The sequence below is a fragment of the Pseudophryne corroboree genome, chromosome 5 (assembly GCF_028390025.1).
Source record: "Pseudophryne corroboree isolate aPseCor3 chromosome 5, aPseCor3.hap2, whole genome shotgun sequence".
NCBI classification, from domain to species: domain Eukaryota; kingdom Metazoa; phylum Chordata; class Amphibia; order Anura; family Myobatrachidae; genus Pseudophryne; species Pseudophryne corroboree.
The window spans coordinates 496,101,088-496,125,384 of record NC_086448.1 but is presented as its reverse complement, the minus strand read 5'-3'; the positions used below and the strand labels follow the sequence as shown (position 1 = coordinate 496,125,384).

General features: G+C 44.7%; 1 protein-coding gene across 1 annotated transcript in view; it reads right to left on the bottom strand.

The window, feature by feature from the left end:
* CDH20 (cadherin 20) overlaps nucleotides 1-24,297 on the bottom strand; it is a 770,622-nt gene that overhangs the window by 117,461 nt on the left and 628,864 nt on the right. Inside the window, exon 4 of the mRNA XM_063922978.1 lies at nucleotides 19,957-20,337. Within this exon, the coding sequence (XP_063779048.1) occupies nucleotides 19,957-20,184 (228 nt within the window). The 5' untranslated portion in view covers nucleotides 20,185-20,337. The remainder of the gene's footprint in view (nucleotides 1-19,956; nucleotides 20,338-24,297) is intronic.

The window sequence follows — 24,297 nt, the reverse complement described above, 5'->3', positions numbered from 1 at the left end:
CGGTACCACACACTATGCAGAAACGATAGCTTCCCGCATTATAGAATCAAGTCAAAATGATATAGTTGAACTAAATCCTGTCAGGGTGATTGCAGTCCCCAATGGGAAGACTGACTGTCAGGGAGTAACTTCCATCAGGGACATTGCCATGCATTGTCCTTGGTCCCGAGCAGAGTTAAGGTCAATTATGGCAGAATTCCACGATCCCAGAAAAGATCTAGTCGGATGCCAGAGATTCATTAAAGAATTAGGTAACGCCCATGAACCCACAAATAAAGATTGGCGAACAGTGCTACGGGTGTGTTTACCCTCAAATATTGACATCACGAAATTCATAACAGATTGTAAGTTAGATGCAGAGGTACCTCTCACTGATGAGTACAATCAGGAGAATGTACGGCAAATCAACCTGCAATTAGGAGTGTATTTCCCTACTGTTGTTAAATGGAATCAAATCTTCTCCATAAGACAAAAGGAAGGTGAAATGGAATCCAAATATTTCCATAGAGCACTGCAGGAAATAACTAGATACACTGGGATCGAGGATATTAAGGAGTATGCACACCACACGGAGGTAGCTGTTTCTGTGTTGATGGACGGTTTAAAGGAGGCACTAAGAACAAGGGTGCAAACCTCTCTACCTAATTGGAGAGGTATCTCAGTGGCTGCGATGAGAGAGTCCGCTATCGAGCACGATCGGAACATCAGTTAACACAGGGAGTCGCAAGGGGATAAGCTGATGATGGTGAGTATACAGGCACTAACAGATAAGTCCTATCAGCCAAAACCCCAGACCCCTGATGGTAAGTCACAGTCAATAGTATGTTACTATTGCAAGAAGGGAGGACATTATGCAAGGGATTGTAGGAGTAAAGGGACACATAATGTATACAGACCCCCTAGACCTGAATACGAACTACACTACAATTCACATAATTGGGATCAGGGACCACATAGAAGAGATTACGAGCCACATAGAGGGGAAACAATAAGGTACCCACCCAGGAGAGACTGGCAGGACTCTGAAACCTCACAGCTACCCCCCTTACATATTGTAGCTGCCAACGTGCTGCGGGAGGGTCCCAATACACAATAGGGGTTGAGACACACCTGTAGTCTGCAGCCAGTGAAGTTGATTGCTAGCCTTGGTAGTGAACTTGAGGTCATGGTTGATGTAGCTGGTGTACCATTACCTTTTCTTGTAGATACAGGGGCAGCCAGGTCAGTGTTGAATTCCACAACAGGTGTAAAAACCACAGGTAGAATTAGGAGTGTACCCCATCATAGAGCGGCTGCTACAGCAGGGCATCCTAGTCAGGATGTGCAGCACCGCCAATAGTCCCATCTTTCCTGTGAAAAAGAGTGGGGGGAGGGGTTACAGGCTAGTGCAGGATCTAAGGGGGATAAACAAGATAGTTGAGAGCCAATTCCCCGTAGTGCCCAATCCAGCTGTCATCCTCATGCAGATTCCCTCTACCGCAAAATTCTTCACTGTCATTGATCCCTGCTCTGCTTTCTTTTCTGTCCCTCTTCACCCTGACAGCCAATACCTCTTTGCCTTCATGTACAGGAGAGTACAGTACACCTGGACTCATCTCCCCCAAGGTTTCATTGACAGCCCGAATATTTTCTCCCAGGCCTTACATGATTGTTTGCAATCCTTTCAACCTGAGAGTGGATCAGTGCTAATACAATATGTTGATGACTTGTTGTTGTATTCGGACTCACTCGAGTCATCCTTGCAGATACTAAACAGCTTCTGTTTCATCTTTCCCAGACAGGACACAAGGTTTCAAAGGATAAGTTGCAGTTGTGCCGGTCCAGGGTTAAATACTTGGGACACTGCTTGACACAGGGACTTAGGAACCTGACCGCTGATAGAATACAGGCGATTCGCGACATGACTGTCACAAACTCAGCAACAGATCCGCACTTTCCTCGGAATGTGTGGGTACTGTCGGAACTGGATTCCAGGGTTCTCCATACTGGCACTACCTTTACAAGAAATGGTCTCTTCGAACAAACCGGAACAGGTCTCTCACACAGATGAGTCCGAACTGGTGTTTTAGAGACTAAAACAGTGTTTATCTCAAGCACCTGCATTGGGTATGCTAGATTATGAGAAGCCCTTTGAATTGTACAGTACTGAAAGTGCTCGGTGCGCGGCAGGAGTCTTAACACAGAGACATGGTGATGCCAGCAGACCGGTAGTTTACTACAGTTGGACACTGTAGCGCGGTCTCTCCCCACTTGCTTGCGAAGTGTTGCAGCAATACCTTTGCTGGTAAGTAAAAGCGAGGATGTAGTGTTAGGACATGACTTGACCATCCATACACCTCATGCAGTATCAGCCTTACTAAACTCCGCCCAAACCAGACATGTCTCATCTGCTCGGTTTACAAAGTGGGAATTATCACTGATGGCCCCTGTAAACATCACCATTAAGAGATGCAGCTCACTAAATCCTGCAACTTACTTGCCAAGTGTGCCTGGACAGGCACACAGGGTGGAGGATGAGAATGATGGGGAAGGAGGATTTAGTGCAGATACTGATACGCATGATTGTATGGAATACCTGAACCAAACTTTCACTGCGAGACCTGACATCAGTGACAACCCACTGGAAGGAGTAGACTTTACCACAGACTGACGGAATCGGGACTCTTGTGCACCGGATATGCAGTTGTAGATGACGAAGGTATCATAGAAGCTGAACCCCTTGGCCCACCACACTCAGCACAAGTCGCTGAGCTGGTCGCCCTGACCAGAGCATGTGAGTTGGCCAAAGGTAAGTCATCTAATATATACACGGACTCTAGGTACGCCTTTGGAGTGGTGCATGATTTCAGGGCACTGTGGCGCCTCAGAAATTTCATGACAGCAGCTGGCACACCTGTAGCGCATGCGTCCTACATCAAAAGGCTCCTGACAGCAATACAGGAACCAGACAGAGTGGCTGTTATCAAGTGTAAAACACACACCTACAACCAAGACCCAATCTCACTTGGTAACAGTCGGGCAGATGAAGCTGCTAAATCAGCAGCAAGCACAACCATACGAACTAACATCACATCACTGATGATATTTGAAACAGTTAACATGCAACAGTTAATTGAAATGCAAAATTTGTGTTCCCTACAGGAAAAGGCGGTCTGGAAGGCGAAGGTATATGGTCAGGAGTCCTCAGGACTTTGGACAGATGGACACGGTAAGCCAGTGGCCCCCAGAGCATATCTTCCAAGTCTAGCTGAGGCGGCACATGATCAGACTCATCTGGGCAAGGAGAGTATGTGCAAGCTGGTAAGAGCCTACTGGAGTCCGCCAAGATTCTCTTCTCATGCAGGTAAGAAAGCAATGACATGTCTTACTTGCTTGAGGAAGAATATTGGTAAGGCAATACCAATTTAGCCATCCCATATCCCTCCTACAAACGGACCTTTTCAGGTAATACAAATCGACTTCATACAGTTACCACCCTGTAGGAATTATATGTGTTAGTATTTACTAATGTGTTTTCCAACTGGGTAGAAGCATTCCCCGCTGCCACAAATATTGCTGCATTCACTGCAAAGAAAATCGTGCAGGAATTTGTGTGCAGATATGGTATCCCTAGAATGATTGAAAGTGATAGGGGTACCCATTTTACAGGTGAAGTCTTTCAGGTCATGTGCAAACTGATGGGAATTAATAGCAAGCTGCATACTCTGTACCGGCCACAGGCGAGTGCGAAGGTGGAGAGAATGAACAGCACTATTAAGAATAAGCTGAGCAAAGTGATGGTTGAAACTGGATTGCTGTGGCCAGAAGCTTTGCCACTAGTGTTGTACAGCATTAGAACCACTCCCAGGTCACTGCTTAACTTATCACCCTTTGAAATTCTTTTTGGTCGACAACCCCATGTAATGATAGACCCCCAGGATGATTTGAAATGCAATAACGAAATAACTGTTAAATATTTTGTTAGGATGAGCCGGCAGCTGAGAAATCAATAAAGAAATCTAAAGCTGGTGATTCCTGACCAACCGAACAGTAATTGTCATGACATTGAGCCTGGGGATTGTGTGATGATTCGAAATTTTTTACGCTCAGGTTGCCTCATAGACAGGTGGGAAGGACTGTAACAAGTCTTGTTAACCAGCACGACAGCTCTAAAGGTCACCGAAAGAGAGACTTGGGTCTACTCATCCCACTGCAAGAAGGTCGCTGACCCGGGAGAAAACTCGTGACAAAGAGCAAGGTGAAGAGAACTTCGTATTACTAGAGCAGCGGTGGCCAACCCGCTGCTCTCTCCGCATGCGGCTCGATGCGCTCCCGGCCACCGCTGCCTGACACACCAGACTCACAGCAGCAGTTGTCCAGCGGCGGTGTGTATCTTCAATTCTGCGGCGGCCCATGAGCCAATCAGAGCTCGCGGACCAGCAGCTAAGGCTCCTGATTGGCTGCCAGTCCACGAGCTCTGATTGGCTCACGGGCCGGCGCCGAATTGAAGATACACACCGCCGCCGGAGACTGAGAGGTAGGAGAGACACGCGCTGCGCTCTCCTTCCCCTCACAGCAGCGCGGTAAGCAGCACTTTTTTTGGGGGGGGGGAGTGAGGCACTGTGGCGGCATATGTATCAGCACTGGGGGCATGCGTATGTGCACTGTGGGGGCATATGTATCTGCACTGTGGGGGCATATGAAGCACTGTGGGGGCATGTGTATCTGCACTGGGGGCATAGGAGGCACTGTGGGGGCATGTGTATCTGCACTGGGGGCATATCTGGCACTGTGGGGGAATGTGTACCTGCACTGGGGCATATCTGCACTGGGGCATATCTGGCACTGTGTGGGCATATCTGGCACTGTATGGGCATGTGTATCTGCACTGGGGCATATCTGCACTGGGGCATATCTGGCACTGTGTGGGCATATCTGGCACTGTATGGGCATGTGTTTCTGCACTGGGGGCATATCTGGCACTGGGGGATATCTGGCACTGTGTGGGCATATTTGGCACTGGGGGCATATCTGGCACTGTGGGAGGCACTGTGGGGACATGTGTATCTGCATCGGGGACATATCTGGCACTGTGGGGGCATATCTGGCACTGGGGGCGTATATGTATCTGGCACTGGGGGCATATATTTATCTGGCACTGTGGTGGCAACCATTTTTTGGCATTTTTATATGTATGTGGCACTGTACAACATGACTAAACAGGGTTATGACACAAGGTCACACTCCTTCAAACATCATACCGAAAGGTGTGTACACAAAAATGGGGCGTGGCTTTGTGACAACTAGGCCATACCCCCATTTTTGCGTGCGCTCCTTTGGCGCGCACATGTTAGTGGCTCTTGCACTTGCCTATGGATCTTTTCTGGCTCTTTGCCTCTGACTGGTTGGCCACCCCTGCACTAGAGTGTTTATGACGGGAAAGCTGAGAGGCAGGACTGTTGAAACGGCACCTGAGTGCGGAGCACAACAAGATCATACCATTTTTTTTTCACCTCCCACTGCATTCTTCTTTCTCCCCCCCTTATTTCCTTTCTTTTTCCCTAACAAAATGGATCTATCTAAAGAAACTGCGTTTCGGGTTTGTCTGGTAATTCTGTTTTGCTCAGGACAATTTGTTTTGGTGAGGGTGCCAGAGAAGTCGAGCAAGGATCTGCAATGGGTTCTGATGGCAAGTACGGATTTTTATGATCTCAGTAGCAGCACATCACTCGAGTAAAGGCTGGTAGTCATGGAGCTCGGAGGCACTGTGAGGGGTTATTGTCTGATGAATATTGTATTTGTAGAAATTGCGAGAACATAGTCGAAGATGGGTGCATCCAAAGATGTCAGTCCAACATTAATGCTGACATGGACCGACATCCATTGAGTGATTACCACTCATTAGTGGGTAAGGTCTTAAACCAGACAGAATGTTGGGTGTGCTCACAGGTACCTCAAGGACAGAGTAAGTCAGGATTAGTACCATACCCTTTAGCAATAGATGAGGTACTCGAATTACGGGGTGGGAGACCGGTGGACAAGAAATTCAATATATCTAGGCCCACCAGTTTGAATCTCCACCAGTATCATGTAGATAGGTCACTGTTGTGTTTTAATATTTCCAATTTCCGAAAACCAGGAAATTGGGAAGTGACGTGGAATAACCACACAATGGGGGTCATTCCGAGTTGTTCGCTCGCTAGCAGATTTTAGCAGCATTGCACACGCTAGGCCGCCGCCCTCTGGGAGTGTATCTTAGCTTAGCAGAATAGCGAACGAAAGATTAGCAGAATTGCGAATAGAAAATTCTTAGCAGTTTCTGAGTTGCTCGAGACTTACTCCTACACTGCGATCAGCTCAGGCCATTTCGTTCCTGGTTTGACGTCACAAACACGCCCTGCGTTCGGCCAGCCACTCCCCCGTTTCTCCAGACACTCACGCGTTTTATGCTGGCACGCCTGCGTTTTTCCGCACACTCCCAGAAAACGGTCAGTTTCCGCCCAGAAACACCCACTTCCTGTCAATCACACTCCAATCACTTCAACGATGAAAATTCTTTGTTCGGACGTGAGTAAATCTACTAAGTTTTGTGCTAAAATACTTACCGCATGCGCACTGCGTACCATGCTCATGCGCATTTTTGCCTTAGTTGCGAAAATCGGCAATGAGCAATCAACTCGGAATGACCCTCAATGACCTTTTCGCACAGAGCTGATAGGATACCAATCGACTCTGAACTTGTACGCAAGATAGCCAACAGTGGGAAGTATTTTCGGTATCAATATACACGTGGGAGCAAAACCATGTGGGTTGGAAAGGTGTCGCAGGGGTATTGTGCCCATATCATCCAGCCCGATACTTGTACTGAGCAAATGGGAGAACTAGGGGCTGGATTCTTTACATGGAAGATTTGCAATATGGTGTTGTTACATTTTGTCCCCTATGTTCTCCCAGATGATGCCTATTTCATATGTGGGAGGAAAGCGTACAAGTGGCTTACTCCGAGCTCTGAGGGATTGTGTTATATTGGGAGAGTACTACCAGAGGTCATGACCATAACCCACGACAAAATGAAATATGTTCACCGCAACGCTCAGACTCCTTATACTCATACCCACTATGAACACATCATCAAGAGACACCTCATAGATAGGGCAGAGCACGCAGCCTCTGATTTGATCCACGAATCCACCGGGATTCAGTTCTTACTCGCATTAGATATCACCCGTACTGCCAGAGGAAGTATAAATTATAGGTACATCCATGCGCTAGCGAACTTGATAGATAATATCACTGAGATGTATTCAAGAATACAGGAAGGGAGTTACAAGCCTACAAGACGGAGCTGATCCAGCACAGGATGGTCCTGAATTATGTTACAGCTGTGACAGGTGGGTACTGTGTTACCCTGGCAACTCAATATGGCATGAAGTGCTGTACGTATATTACGAATAGCACTGACGACCCCACAGAGATCATCGATCAAAAGATGGATGAGATCTTACAGTTGAATTGGGAGTTCAGGAGGAAGCACAACCTTACCTTGACGGCTGTGGGTAATGAACTGACCGGCTGCGTCTCATGGTTGAACCCACGCAAATGGTTTTCAGGGTTAGGAGAGTGGGCACAGAATGTTATTATGAGTGTGGGAAAGTTTCTCGTTTGTATTCTGGGAGTCATCATAGTTATTGGTCTGATATTCAGGTGTGTTCGAATTCTAACGTGGCGCAAGCACGGCACAAATTTGATGAGTCTAAGGAGTGAGGGCGTTGTCACAGCAGCATATTTGGTTTATGACCCATCAATAGAAACAGTGTTATGATAAGGATTGCAAATGAATTTCATGGCCTGTTTCTTTCACCATTTTTCTGTGTCTCCCCCTTTTTACCCAGAAACATCCAACCGAAAAAGACATCAACCCTACCCAATGTTTATGTGAATGTATTTTTATATATGTGTCTTATATTCATCTCTGCAACCCTCAGTTAATGGCACACATAGTCGACAGGTGTTATACACATATAGTAGCATTCACATATGTTCCCCCTCCATGTATCATCAACTAAATGTGGTCCCCATTTGTTGGTATTTGAAGCCAAAGTGGTGAGGGTCAAAAGCCCAACCCCCGAAAAGAGCTTGGTAGTGTTTGTTTGCCCAAGTACAGACCCTTAATACGGGATAAGAAGGATTTAATGTATACTTCGCAATACCTTGAAGCTTACTAAGAACATATACGGCACGATGATACATGCCCCTCAGACATTGAGTCATACATACATGCTTTTACTATCCCACTAGGATATACATTTCACACCTACAACTCTCCCCCGATTATACAAGCTTTGTATATATTGTATAGGTAATATTTTTAGTTTATTAGTTAAGAGGGGCAGTTATTGATGACTGCCAAAGGGTGGACTGTCGAAGTCGGAAAATATTACAGTACACACATCACATACAAACTACACACAGATGGCCTCCGTGCGCGTACTTGTTCTGCCGTGCGTGTGCATATTCGCAAGTTGCTTATGACCGCTCATGCGGTCCTGCGTATTAGCGTGTGGTATGAGTAATTACGGTAGCATTTGTATTCACATGGAAAAGCCACAAAGACATATCTCATATTTAATCCACATAGTGCATAATGTACACATAGCCCACACGCACCACACCAGCAAGTTATACTTGTTTAAAAGGTACAACAACAAAGGGATTCACCTTTACAGGATATGAGGGGACAGCATTAGGTTATGAGGTGGTGTTTGGTATCCAACTGTAGGGTATTTTAAGGGCAACATTCCGGTAGCAGTTTGCAGAAGATAGCTCGCTCCTGCGCATAATTATGCGCAGGAACAGGATATTAATATTGTACTGTGTTTACTGTACTCTGATATTCGGCGGTAACCCAGTGGAGACCAACTGCAAGCACACCTGGACCAGACATCACCCACCTTTTCAAACAAACTTATGGCTCCTCCTTTACTTTAATTGACCAGCCCTTTGTCCTATAGATGAAGAGGTTACAGTTTCTATTGTATTGTGTTTTGACCAACTGTATAAAAGCTAGCTGCCTAGCCGGTCATTCATCTCTCTCCGAAGGTCATCTTGCTAGATTGACTGAGCACCGGACCGTGTGGCGCTGGCGAAACCAAATGTATGTACCATTGATTGTAGCCTCTTTTCTGTTATTGTGATTGTATATCTGTTGTAACCCCCTTTCAGCAATTATATGTTTGGTGGGTCGGATCCCAACATCTTAAATGCAATTGGTGTCGTGTCTCCTTCCTGCTAAGATTTAAAGTGTATTTCAGACACACGTGTAGCTGCATTGTGCTCTCAGTGTGTCGGTGTGTGTGTGTATGCACTGCGTGTACTTTGTACATCTGTCGCTGCGTGTGTACGCAAAGTGCGTATAAGGTACGGGCCTATGTACGCTAACTGTGTAAAAAGTACGTAGGTTAAGGATTACATACAGCGGCCGCAGCGGCTTTAATTTAAGTGTATTGAGTGTATTAAGGTATTGCTTTTATTCCTGTAAGTAAATCAGCATTTACAAACTCTTAATCAGACCCTGTGAAAGTTGGACATCAGACCACTTATCACTGTCTCAGACTCAGATGATGTGCATAGTGTACTGCAAGTCAGTACAACCAGTGAAGGACAGCATACACTAACTACTACTGTATTTCAACTTAAATTCATGTAAATTGTTCTATATACAAAAAATATATATCTAGTAACAGTTATATATTTTTTGCCTACTGGCTCATAGAGGAAATATTAATCAAATACTGTGAGACTTGCTCTGTCCTTGCTCTGAGACTTTTTATAAATTTATTTTATTTATTTGACAGTGAAAGTCCACTATTTCAGCATCTTCTTTTGATATCCTCTTGTGTGTTCTAGTCATTATTGCAATAACAATATAATTGAACTATTCCAAAACAGCACAGAAGGTTTATAAAAATAAGAATTTACTCACCGGTAATTCTATTTCTCGTAGTCCGTAGTGGATGCTGGGAACTCCGTAAGGACCATGGGGAATAGCGGGCTCCGAAGGAGGCTGGGCAGTCTAGAAAGATTTATGACTACCTGGTGTGCACTGGCTCCTCCCACCATGACCCTCCTCCAAGCCTCAGTTAGGTCACCGTGCCCGGACGAGCTGACATAATAAGGAAGGATTTTGAATCCCGGGTAAGACTCATACCAGCCACACCAATCACACCGTACAACTCGTGATACTATATCCAGTTTGACAGTATGAAAACAACTGAGCCTCTCAACAGATGGCTCAACAATAACCCTTTAGTTAGCAATAACTATTTACAAGTATTGCAGACAATCCGCACTTGGGATGGGCGCCCAGCATCCACTACGGACTACGAGAAATAGAATTACCGGTGAGTAAATTCTTATTTTCTCTGACGTCCTAGTGGATGCTGGGAACTCCGTAAGGACCATGGGGATTATACCAAAGCTCCCAAACGGGCGGGAGAGTGCGGATGACTCTGCAGCACCGAATGAGAGAACTCCAGGTCCTCCTCAGCCAGGGTATCAAATTTGTAGAATTTTGCAAACGTGTTTGCCCCTGACCAAGTAGCTGCTCGGCAAAGTTGTAAAGCCGAGACCCCTCGGGCAGCCGCCCAAGACGAGCCCACCTTCCTTGTGGAGTGGGCATTTACAGATTTTGGCTGTGGCAGGCCTGCCACAGAATGTGCAAGCTGAATTGTACTACAAATCCAGCGAGCAATAGTCTGCTTAGAAGCAGGAGCACCCAGCTTGTTGGGTGCATACAGGATAAACAGCGAGTCAGATTTTCTGACTCCAACCGTCCTGGAAACATATATTTTCAGGGCCCTGACAACGTCTAGCAACTTGGAGTCCTCCAAATCCCTAGTAGCCGCAGGCACCACAATAGGCTGGTTCAGGTGAAACGCTGACACCACCTTAGGGAGAAACTGGGGACGAGTCCTCAATTCTGCCCTATCATATGGAAAATTAGATAAGGGCTTTTACATGATAAAGCCGCCAATTCTGACACCCGCCTGGCAGAAGCCAAGGCCAATAACATGACGACTTTCCACGTGAGATATTTTAGATCCACGGTTTTTAGTGGCTCAAACCAATGTGATTTTAAGAAACTCAACACCACGTTGAAATCCCAAGGTGCCACAGGAGGCACGAACGGGGGCTGAATATGCAGCACTCCTTTCACAAATGTCTGAACTTCAGGTACTGAAGTTAGTTCTTTTTGAAAGAAAATCGACAGAGCCGAGTTCTGTACTTTAATGGAGCCTAGTTTTAGGCCCATATTCACTCCTGCTTGCAGGAAATGCAGAAATCGACCTAGTTGAAATTCCTCTGTTGGGGCCTTTTTGGCCTCGCACCATGCAACATATTTCCGCCATATGCGGTGATAATGATTTGCCGTAACATCTTTCCTGGCTTTAATAAGCGTAGGAATGACTTCTTCCGGAATACCCTTTTCCTTCAGGATCCGGCGTTCAACCGCCATGCCGTCAAACGCAGCCACGGTAAGTCTTGGAACAGACAGGGCCCCTGCTGTAGCAGGTCCTGTCTGAGCGGCAGAGGCCACGGGTCCTCTGAGATCATCTCTTGAAGTTCCGGGTACCACGCTCGTCTTGGCCAATCCGGAACCACGAGAATTGTGTTTACTCCTCGCTTTCTTATTATTCTCAATACCTTTGGTATGAGAGGCAGAGGAGGGAACACATAAACCGACTGGTACACCCACGGTGTCACTAGAGCGTCCACAGCTATCGCCTGAGGGTCCCTTGACCTGGCGCAATATCTTTTTAACTTTTTGTTGAGGCGGGACGCCATCATGTCCACCTGTGGTTTTTCCCAACGGTTTACCAGCATCTGGAAAACTTCTGGATGAAGTCCCCACTCTCCCGGGTGGAGGTCGTGTCTGCTGAGGAAGTCTGCTTCCCAGTTGTCCACTCCCGGAATGAACACTGCTGACAGTGCTAGTACATGATTCTCCGCCCATCGGAGAATTCTTGTGGCTTCTGCCATCGCCATCCTGCTTCTTGTGCCTCCCTGTCGATTTACATGGGCGACTGCCGTGATGTTGTCTGACTGGATCAGCAGGGATTTTGCTTGACTTAGGGCATTGTAAATGGCCCTTAGTTCCAGAATATTTATGTGAAGGGAAGTTTCCTGACTCGACCATAGTCCTTGGAAGTTTCTTCCCCGTGTGACTGCCCCCCAGCCTCGAAGGCTGGCATCCGTGGTCACCAGGACCCATTCCTGTATGCCGAACCTGCGGCCCTCTAGAAGATGGGCACTCTGCAGCCACCACAGTAGAGACACCCTGGTTCTTGGAGACAGGGTTATTAAGCGATGCATCTGAAGATGCGATCCGGACCATTTGTCCAATAGGTCCCACTGAAAGATTCTGGCATGGAACCTGCCGAAGGGAATTGCTTCGTAAGAAGCTACCATCTTTCCCAGGACCCGCGTGCAGTGATGCACCGATACCTGTTTTGGTTTCAGGAGGTCTCTGACTAGAGATGACAACTCCCTGGCTTTCTCCTCCGGGAGAAACACTTTTTTCTGGATTGTATCCAGAATCATACCCAGGAACAGTAGCCGTGTCGTCGGAACCAGCTGTGACTTTGGGATATTCAGAATCCAGCCGTGCTGGTGCAGCACTTCCTGAGATAGTGCTACTCACGCCAACAACTGTTCCTTGGACCTCGCCTTTATTAGGAGATCGTCCAAGTACGGGATAATTAAAACTCCCTTTTTTCGAAGGAGTATCATCATTTCCGCCATAACCTTGGTAAATACCCTCGGTGCCGTGGACAGTCCAAACGGCAGCGTCTGGAATTGGTAATGGCAATCCTGTACCACAAATCTGAGGTACTCCTGGTGAGGATGGTAAATGGGGACATGCAAGTAAGCATCCTTGATGTCCAGGGATACCATGTAATCCCCCTCGTCCAGGCTTGCAATAACCGCCCTGAGCGATTCCATCTTGAACTTGAATTTTTTTATGTATGTGTTCAAGGATTTCAAATTTAAAATGGGTCTCACCGAACCGTCCGGTTTCGGCACCACAAATAGTGTGGAATAGTAACCCCGGCCTTGTTGAAGTAGGGGTACCTTGATTATCACCTGCTGGGAATACAGCTTGTGAATTGCCGCTAGCACCGCCTCCCTGTCTGAGGGAGCAATCGGCAAGGCAGATTTTAGGAACCGGTGGGGTGGAGACGCCTCGAATTCCAGTTTGTACCCCTGAGATACTATTTGAAGGATCCAGGGATCCACCTGTGAGCGAGCCCACTGATCGCTGAAATTCTTGAGGCGGCCCCCCACCGTACCTGGCTCCGCCTGTGGAGCCCCACCATCATGCGGCGGACTTGGAAGAAGAAGCGGGGAGGACTTTTGCTCCTGGGAACCTGCTGTTTGTTGCAGCCTTTTTCCCCTACCTCTGCCTCTGGACAGAAAAGACCCGCCTTTTCCACGCTTGTTTTTCTGGGTCCGAAAGGACTGAACCTGATAAAACGGCGCCTTCTTAGGCTGTGAGGGGACATGGGGTAAAAATGCTGACTTCCCAGACGTTGCTGTGGAAACTAGGTTCGAGAGACCATCCCCAAATAATTCCTCACCCTTATAAGGCAAAACTTCCATGTGCCTTTTAGAATCTGCATCTCCTGTCCACTGGCGAGTCCATAAGCCTCTCCTAGCAGAAATGGACAATGCACTTACTTTAGATGCCAGCCGGCAGATTTCCCTCTGTGCATCTCTCATATATAAGACTGAGTCTTTGATATGGTCTATGGTTAGCAGGATCGTGTCTCTGTCTAGTGTGTCAATATTTTCTGACAGTTTATCTGACCACGCAGCGGCAGCACTGCACATCCATGCTGACGCAATAGCTGGCCTAAGTATAATGCCTGAGTGTGTGTATACAGACTTCAGGATCGCCTCCTACTTTCTATCAGCAGGTTCCTTGAGGGCGGCCGTATCCGGAGACGGTAGTGCCACCTTTTTAGACAAACGTGTGAGCGCTTTATCCACCCTAGGAGGTGTTTCCCAACGTGACCTATCCTCTGGCGGGAAAGGGAACGCCATTATTACCTTCTTAGGAATTACCAATTTTTTTATCAGGGAAAGCCCACACTTCTTCACACACTTCATTTAATTCATCTAATGGGGGAAAAACTACGGGTAGTTTTTTCTCCCCAAACATAATACCCTTTTTAGTGGTACCTGTATTTATATCAGAAATGTGTAACCTCTCTTTCATTGCCTCAATCATGCAGTGAATGGCCTTAGTGGGCATCAGGTTAGACTCATCGTCGTCGACACTGGTGTCAGTATCAGTGTCGACATCTGGGTCTGCGGTCTGAGGTAGCGGGCGTTTTAGAGCCCCTGATGACCTGTGAGACGCCTGGACAGGCACGAGCTGAGAAGTCGGCTGTCCCACATTTGGCATGTCGTCAAATTTCTTATGTAAGGAGTCTATACGTGCACTCATTTCTTTCCATAAGCTCATCCACTCAGGTGTCTGCCCCGCAGGGGGTGACATCCCTTCTAAAGGCATCTGCTCCGTCTCCACATCATTATCCTCATCAAACATGTCGACACAGCCGTACCGACACACCGCACACACACAGGGAATGCTCCAACAGAGGACAGGACCCACAAAAGCCCTTTGGGGGGACAGAGTGAGAGTATGCCAGCACACACCAGAGCGCTATATAATGCAGGGACTAACTGAGTTATGTCCCCTATAGCTGCTTTTTCTATATAAATGTATACTGCGCCTAAATTTAGTGCCCCCCCCTCTCTTTTTTACCCTTTTCTGTAGTGTAGACTGCAGGGGAGAGCCAGGGAGCTTCCTTCCAGCGGAGCTGTGAGGGAAAAATGGCGCCAGTGTGCTGAAGGAGATAGCTCCGCCCCTTTTCCGCGGACTATTCTCCCGCTTTTTCCTATATTCTGGCAGGGGTATTTTCCACATATATAGCCTCTGGGGCTATATATTGTGGTATTTTTGCCAGCCAAGGTGTTATTAATGCTTCTCAGGGCGCCCCCCCCCAGCGCCCTGCACCCTCAGTGACCGGAGTGTGAAGTGTGTGTGAGGAGCAATGGCGCACAGCTGCAGTGCTGTGCGCTACCTTGGTGAAGACTGATGTCTTCTGCCGCCGATTTTCCGGACCTCTTCTTGCTTCTGGCTCTGTAAGGGGGACGGCGGCGCGGCTCCGGGACCGAACACCAAGGCTGGGCCTGCGGTCGATCCCTCTGGAGCTAATGGTGTCCAGTAGCCTAAGAAGCCCAAGCTGGCTGCAAGCAGGCAGGTTCGCTTCTTCTCCCCTTAGTCCCTCGCTGCAGTGAGCCTGTTGCCAGCAGGTCTCACTGAAAATAATAAACCTAATTTCTATACTTTCTTTCTAAAGGCTCAGGAGAGCCCCTAGTGTGCATCCAACCTCGGCCGGGCACAAAATCTAACTGAGGCTTGGAGGAGGGTCATGGTGGGAGGAGCCAGTGCACACCAGGTAGTCATAAATCTTTCTAGAGTGCCCAGCCTCCTTCGGAGCCCGCTATTCCCCATGGTCCTTACGGAGTTCCCAGCATCCACTAGGACGTCAGAGAAACACAGTTTGAAATACAGCTGGTAAGAGGGGTTTGGTATGGGTGACCAGCGGTTGTTATATCGCTGGTCACCATACCGATGCAGGGATCCTGTTGTTTAGAATACCGGCACGGGGGGGAAGGGGGGGTTGAGTGCAGCAAAGCCCCTTGTGCTCACCACAGGTTGTTGTCAAATAGGCATAGCTTTCCCCAGGGCGGGATTCCAGCGTCGGTCTGGTGACCAGTGGTCTCCCGACCGCTAGTCACATAACCGCATCCCGTTAAGAGAAGTCATTGAATAATGTGTTAGCATATGAACTCTGAAAATTATGCAGATGTTGAGCAAACAAAATAGTCATGTTGAAATGGCCCAACAAGCTAATTTATGCATCGATGGCATTAAAAGATTTAAGTTTTTCCCAGTCTTCCTGTAGTGCAACTGAAATCAGAAGGCTATAATGCATTTATGTAGGGGCCCTGTCATCACAAATTTCATACACAAAGTACCAGCAACAGTATAATTTGGTCAAAATGCAAAACACTTATATAGTAGTTGATATACCCTAGGTGACACACCCTTAGGCAGAATGGGCCTTATTAGCAAACAAAAAAAAACACAATAATGGGCATGTTGCACTGCAGGGAGGGCAGATATAACATGTGCAGAGAGAGTTAGATTTGGGAGGAGTGTGATAAAACCAAAATCTAAATTGCAGTGTAAAAATAAAGCAGCTAGTATTTACCCTGCACAGAAACAATATAACCCACCCAAATCTAACTCTCTCTGCACATGTTATATCTGCCCCCCCTGCAGTGCTCATGGTTTTGCTCATTAGTGTGCTTTTGTGTTTTGCTAATGAACCTGAATAACCACCCAATAAGCAATTATTTGCAGATACTGCACATTTTTATAAGATAATCATGTTTTGCCAGCAATAGTGTCAGATTATAAATAGAAAAATTAAGCACTGTCCATCCAAAGTGTAAATTTCTAAAACATTTATTACAATCACAGATGTACAATTTGTTTGTTTGAGATTTGACAGGGGCATAGCACCCCGTCATATAGTACACATCTCCGCCTAAATATAGTAAATGCTGCTAGTCCATGCACGCTAATGTACCAGATTAATAACAGCAATGCTCTGTAGCAAATACACAATAGTCCTGTGCTGTATAAGGTAACATATATATATATATATATATAAAATTCAATTCAAGTACACAGTCTGGGACCTGATCCCTGGAGGAGGAGTGGGGCCCGGGCGGTGGGCCCACTGGGGGTATCCCTATTACCCCTGTGGGCCAGTCCAATCCTGCATCTACCCCTCTATTCTGATTTTGCAATGGAAATAGCAGCAAGTGTGATAATTTTGGGTATATTAGTAAATTACTTCTATGTTATTTTATTTTTTTATTCTGAATAGTTAATTGACATTGCACAGTGAACAGTGTACCGTTTGGTGGTGTGTGTTTTAAAAAGTGGATGTTTTAATTAGTCTTATGTAGTGATTAAGATCCAGTATTAGACAAGTCACCAAGAAATACAAAGCAGTAATCATTAATTTATGAGTCAGGATAAAAAATAGATTTCACAAAGTTAACTAACAATTTATTCCTGCTCTGAAGGAATCATCTTCATTATTACAAGAGGAGCTATACTGAATTGATTTTAAATTAGGATAATAGTAATTAGTAACTGTCATATACAAATAGCCTAGAGCTATAATGATTACATACTTTAACCTGTTGCATATACTTCTATAATAATATCATGAATCCATAGTTTCATTTAAAAAAAGCTTACTGTATATTTGATGTGTTTATAAAAGATTTGTATACAAGTGATACCGAATTCGGATTATTTACTATACAAAATCTGACATACAGTAAAGGGCTAAATTCAAAACCTAGAACTTCTGAGCTTATAAAGTACAAGTTTTTGTCTGTGATGGGCTTACTACTGTATAGATTATAAATAATTGTTTAAGGGCAGGCTTGGTTCTATTAGAAGTCTTATCATTTTGTCCATGATGATTTATACAAATGAGTTGGGTAATTGTATGCATTACTCTAATGGACAGACCTAATCTATATAGTTGCAGTAACATGCAAGTGAACTTTGTGTTTACTTGAATGACTATAGGTGTGTCCGCTATATGGTGTGAGACACCCAGAGTGGCTAAGATGCTCCAAAAGAAGTAGCGTATAGTATGTTTCTTAAAAATGTTTGTGATACGTACCTCCCAACCTTTTGAAATATAGCAATTTGGTGCATGATGTTTGGAGGGAGTGTCCTCATGTTACGCCCCATTTCTCGTTATGCTTAGGGCTTGCCCAGTGTTCCAGGAGCAGCTGGGCAGTCCCCAGCTACTCCAAGAACAGTGTGAATGATGCACACTTCATCCATTTACCGCTGCTCTGCAGTAACTGCTGCAGTATCCCCCAGTCTCCCGACCACACCATGACACCGCAGCCTGCAGAAATTGTCCTGCTGAAATTGTATTGTATTGTATGTATTATATGCATTACACAGTATACTAGACATACTAGGTTTTGACTTTTACGGCATAGGAATTCTGATGCCAGCAGTAAAGTGTAAGCAATATGGTGAAAAGCTATGATACTACTTAGTGCTAAATTACAAAAGGGTCTAAGTAGAACCCAATATGTGCTTGGAAGATGAGGACACCATGATCTTCATGTGTTTGAAGTTATCTTTCAAACACCCAAAGAACAAGTCATTCAACCATATGGACCAAATTCAGTATAGCTGGATCCTACCCACTTTGTCACTATGTGCATGGCCAAACAGAACACATCTTGCTCCGGCCAAGCAGCAGGAACCAGCCATGTGTTTCCTGTTTAGACTGTAGCCTCCTGCTTACTTCCCTTCCATGTCAGACACAATTTACATGTGAAAATGATAAAAAATTACAGGTTGAATCTCCTCTAACCGAAAACCGGTATCAGTAATATTCCGAAATCCAAATTTTTTTGAGCACGACTGAGATGGTGACACCTTTTCATTCTATACACAAACTTTGTTTCATGCATAAAAATTATTAAAAATATGGTCTAAAATTATCTTCAGGCTGTGTGTATAAGGTGTATATGAAACACAAATGCATTCTGTGCTTAGACTTGGCTCCCATCCCCAAGATGGGATGTAGTTAATATACCGGCTGTCGGGATCCCCACGTTCAGGATCTGGATGCTAGAATCCCGACAGCCGGTAAAATGCCGGCAGTTGGAATACCGACTCTCACCCAGTATTTCCACTCGGGTGGTGGGTCCACGCCAACACCTGAGGGAGACTAGAACCCGTGACGAGTTCTATTAGCTACGCTTGCTGTCGGTATTACGGATGGCGGGATGCCACTGTCGGCATCCCATCTGCGGCATGTCTTACTGAACCCCCCAAGATAGCTCATTATGGTTAAACTGGAATACAAAATACTTCTAGTCCCTAGAATTCCGGCTATGGGAGACTCAACCTGTATATTATTTGTGAAAATGTAATCTTTGGTATATAAAATATGCATTTTTTAATGATGTTTACAAATCTATTCAGTTTGAAGACTTGGAAGCATTAACCCATCTGGCCTGCTCATTTCATGTACTAATTAACCTTAAGATAGATAGCCCTGTATTTATCTCATGCATGTTTCAATCACGTTACCATTGTGTTTCCAACCACATCCTGATGTTTATTCCAAGCATCTACTGCTGTTTCACGGACAGAATCTTTATTGCTGTTTCAGCTGAGTTTCTTCATCAGCTGGTTTTATAGTTGGCTTGCACTTTTTCTGGTACACACTGTATTGCTCTTACACTCCCTGTGCTTAACTTCACACATCTGCATATCCCTAGAAATGTTTTCTGTAGCTGTTACTTCCCCATTGTCTGTGGGTTGAAGTGTTTTTACATTTTCTTTTTATATGAACATAGGAAAAAATCTAAAAATAATTTAATGAACATGAAAACCAAATTGGTAACTGTATTTGCTGTCCATGGTAACTTTTGCCAATGCTATTCATAAATAAGGTTTATTTTTATCCATGAAAACAGGCTGTCAGCTGATGGTTCTCTTAAACAAAGAACCAGTAATACAGTAGGTGTTTCAAATCACTGGAATACTAGGCAGGTTTGGCATATTAAAACTTGAAACTGTATAATTAACACAAGACTTTCTGTTCGATTCACTGGACATAAAAAAGCAAATGAAAGAATCAGCAGATATCTCAAAGTGACACCAATTGTAAGTTCTATTTAGATGCAGTAAATTAAATGTGCACAGTACCATTACAAAAATAGCTGAAGAGTCTATTTTCACAGATACCACATCATTCACTACAAATTTAAGTAGCTTACCTTGCCAACATACAGGGGGTCTGTTCCGGTGTACTCTTCCAAAACAAAGAATTGGTTCCATACCCAGCTTCTCTTCAGTCGATTATGAAGAAACTGTTTGGTCTCAGATCTGTCATCCTGTTCTCTGATAAACTGGCTTGAAAATCCCCAAACTCCATTGGTTAAGTCCAGCAGCACCATGTAATAAATGTAAAATCCTTGTTTATGAAGGTTCTTCATATGCCGCATCCTTTTGAACTTTGTTCTTATTTATTTTTAATTGGCAAGAGAAATGCAGTATTGAAGTGAAATAAATATAACACGTAGTAAAAGGATGTTTGATCTTTATCAGCTTTGAAGTAGTGATGAGCGGATTCGGTTTTACGTCCTAGCCGTAGGTACCTAGGAAGAATTAAAAAAAAGGACATAAATAAAATTATCTCTGCAGCAGAAATAATTATATTATACTACAGAATGTGGAGTCTTTGCATGGGAAGCTTGATAATAGAATGTGAACAGTATATATAAGAACAAAAAGGTCTGTTATCTTCATATGTACAACAAGGTACCTTTGGATGAAGGCACACTGGGGGTTGTAGTTAGTTGGGAGGATTACTTAACTTTGGTAACTTTGATTACTACAGGGTTCCACTGTATTATTGATTTGCTGAAGTTAACAGCATGCTTTCAGAATACAGTATTTATGATCTGAGGAGCCCTTTGAAACTGCTGAATATAAGCATTCGCATCCAGAAAATAGAATACCTACCAAGCAATTTCCAAGGACAGATGCTTTTTTCTAAATATATATTTTGTTGAAACACAAAAGCACAAGAGTTATTTTTAAGGTGAATCTGTATCACTGCTGACCTTAATTATTATTTTACGCTTGCTGTGGCATTCAGCTGTCACACTTATTTTTGCAGCTTTATGGAGAACAATCTCAGCAAAGCTAAGGTAACACAGCACCGATTTCAATGGTCAGTTAATCATTATGTAATCCACATGGGAGATTGGGGCTTGATGGTCACATGCCATTGTGTGATATTTGTGCAAGTCAGATGAACAGATTTTCTTTCTTCAAGCTGAAAGCCTGTTTCAGGCAAAGGAATGCCGACCTCCAATGGAGGAAGCTCTCTCATCAGTCATAGGTCTTTTGTTGTCATGAAGTCAGATTAGCTGGTGACCTCACTCTATGCTATTGAGAAAAGAAAGTTTCTCTTTCACAATTTTGTGAGACTTAATGAGGTGGCATTACGCTCAAGTTACTCTGTCAAAATACTCAGAACATCTTTTATACCAGTAGTGTTGCGCTGCACAGTCTAAGGACCCTTCCGTCTCTTTCTCCTTCTCCCTTTCTCTTGTTCTGTCTCCATCTGGCTCACATAAGCAATTAAAGCAATGTTTATTTATGATTTGGAAACACAGTGACAATACATTTTACAACTAATTTTTTAACTTTCGTTTATTGATGGCTACTGAACAGCTGCATGTCTGCAAGAAAGCCTTAATGTATACAATTTCCTTTCACTTCCCTCTTCTTAATATTCAACACAGTCATGCGGAAAAATATATTAACAGCAGAAAAGTATTTCACAGCATTTGCATTTACACCGTTCATAAATGATACTTTTAGAGATTGAGGTACTGCAGAAATTCATTCACTGCTACAAAGTTAGAGAGGGTACATGTACAATTGTAATAATTTGTGCTGCATATAACATGCGGATGTGATAAATTTGAAAAATTTTGCAATGTGATATTTGAATACCTGACTGTGTCAGAATGTGTCCAATATCACATGAAAGGATGGAGCTTGTGAGAAAGCTCTGTCCCTGCAAATCACCTCAATGCACTTTTCAGGTTATGTTTTGCAAAAAATACCCGGTAATTGTGTCTGCGCATACAGTGTAAATAACTATTTTATTTACATTGTAATCAGCCTGTGATCTATGATGATCACAGAAGGGGACTCTGTGCTCTGTTCTTGCTGTCAGCAGGCAGGAGGGGAAATGGGGGAAGCCTGAATAATGCCATCTGAGGATGGTTTTATCTCAAGGTTCTCCCCCCCATTACTTTTTTCACAATTTCTTTTAGTACATCTGAAACAGATCGCATTTCCCATTACAAGTATGGTAAATGCAATCTGCTTACTAACAGAATGCAAATTTAAGGGCCCGGAGGAGTTTTTATTTTATTTTAGCAAAAATAAAATATTGCTAAATATGCCCGTATGAGTATTCACATATATGACCATGTGAATAGGGCATCTGTGGTAGGGAAATATATTGTAGCCCCAGCTTAGAGGAGCTGGTCTGACCAAGGCAGATATAACATTCCCAAAGACAAAGCAAGTTAGTAGCACTACTGCACTTGCTTCTGATTCCAAATGCATAATCAAGATATAATATTGCAGAACAAGTGAGTGTGAGAAGCTTGAAATGGATTCTGAAGGGGAAGGGAAGCTAGTGAAGGGCTTGCAAGAGAGGGGTGGTGGATGTAGTACATTTGGTGAAGAAGATGAACCGGGCTGTAGCATTGAGGATAGATTGAAGTGGAGAGAGGTATTTGTCAGGGATGCCAGATAGAAGATTACCGTAGTCCAGTCTGAAGATGACCAGTGAGTGGATAAGGGTCTTAGAGGCATCCTGAGTGAGAAAGTGTCTGAACCTGGAAATATTTTTTAGATTAAAATGACAGGTTTGTGAGAGGTGCTGAATGTGTGGTTTGAAAGAGAGGGAGGAGTCAAGGATTACTCCAATACATTGCACTTGGAGGCTAGAGTAGTGCCATCAATAGTTAATGAAATTGTGGGAGGTGAGGTTGTGCGGGAGGGTGGGAAGATGATCAGCTCAGTATTAGCCATGTTAAGTTTAAAAAAGTTCTGGGACATCCAAGAAGTAACAGTAGAGAGACAGTTGTATACAAGAGTGAGGAGAGTCGGGGAGAGGCCAGGAGATGAAATGTAGGTTTGAGTATCATTAGCATGCAGATGATATTGTAAGTGAAAAGAGCTAATGAGCTCACCTAAAGAGGATATATAGACATATGAAAAGGAGAGGACATATAATAGAACCTTGGGGTCAACTACAGCTATTTGAAGTGTGGGGGGGGGGGGGGGGTGAGGAGACAAGCATGAGAGGAGACAAGCAGAGGAGACAAGCATGAGAGGAGACTTGTTTTTCAAGCATGTACCAAAGATTGTACAGGATTGAGAGCTCAGAAATTTGGAGTTTCAGGGCAACAATTTGAACTCTTTATCATGTTCCTCAAACCATTCTTGATCACTCCATGCAGTGAGGCAAGGCACACTTCCATTGGAGACTAATACCCCTTTTCCACTAGCTGTTTTTACCCGTGTTTTTGCACGGGGGCGCGCATCGACACAGGTTTTTAGTAGGTGGAAACGGGTCAACACGGGTTGAGTGACCCGGGAATCCTACCCGGCTATTTACCTGGGTAGAACACGGTAATGACACGGATAACGGTGCAGTGGAAACGGTCATTACACGTGTTTTCAGACCCGAGTAACGCTCTGAGACGCTGATTGGTGCTTCTGGGGCACTGGAAGATGATGTCATCCCTGGGAGACACGCTGGGCACATGCAGGCACCGCAGCAGCAAACAAACACAGATGCACATCTATTGCAGCAGCTACAACACTACGCTGGGCACATGCAGTAAACTGCAAACAGTCTGCGACTCCATGCTAGACACAGCTACTGCACCGGCGTCCATTGCTGCAATGCTGTGAGCAGGCCCCACCCCTCCCTTTTGGTCCTTTTGATGACATCATCTTGATGAGACAGTAAAAAGTCCATTTGTAATGACAGCAATAGGCTTTTACAGAGCTTACCCGGGTTAGGTGGAAACAGATCAGACACAGGAATAACCCGTGTCGAAGTGTAGTGGAAACGGGGGAGCCGACACGGATTTGTAGCCGTGTTAAACATCTCGGATCGGACACGGTACGTAGGTGGAAAAGGAGTATAACTGTTGCCATTAAAGGATGCATCTGGTCCACAACAATGGTTAGGTAGGCAGTGGCACACCCAGGGGGGGTTTCCGAGCACCCAGAAACCCCCCTCCACTAAAATTTTTTTTTTTTTTTTTAGCTGCATGAGTATTATTAATGGCTGTCTAGCGTCCTCTGCAGCCTGCTGTCTTCCTGGTGGCACTTGTAAGTGCAATAAAAGTTTACTTTATTTTAATTATAGTACATATATATCCATGTGCATACATATATACACATGTATATACATACATACATATAAACACACACAGACACACACACACACACACACACACATATGATATATATATATATATACATGTGTATATATATATGTGTACTGTATGTGT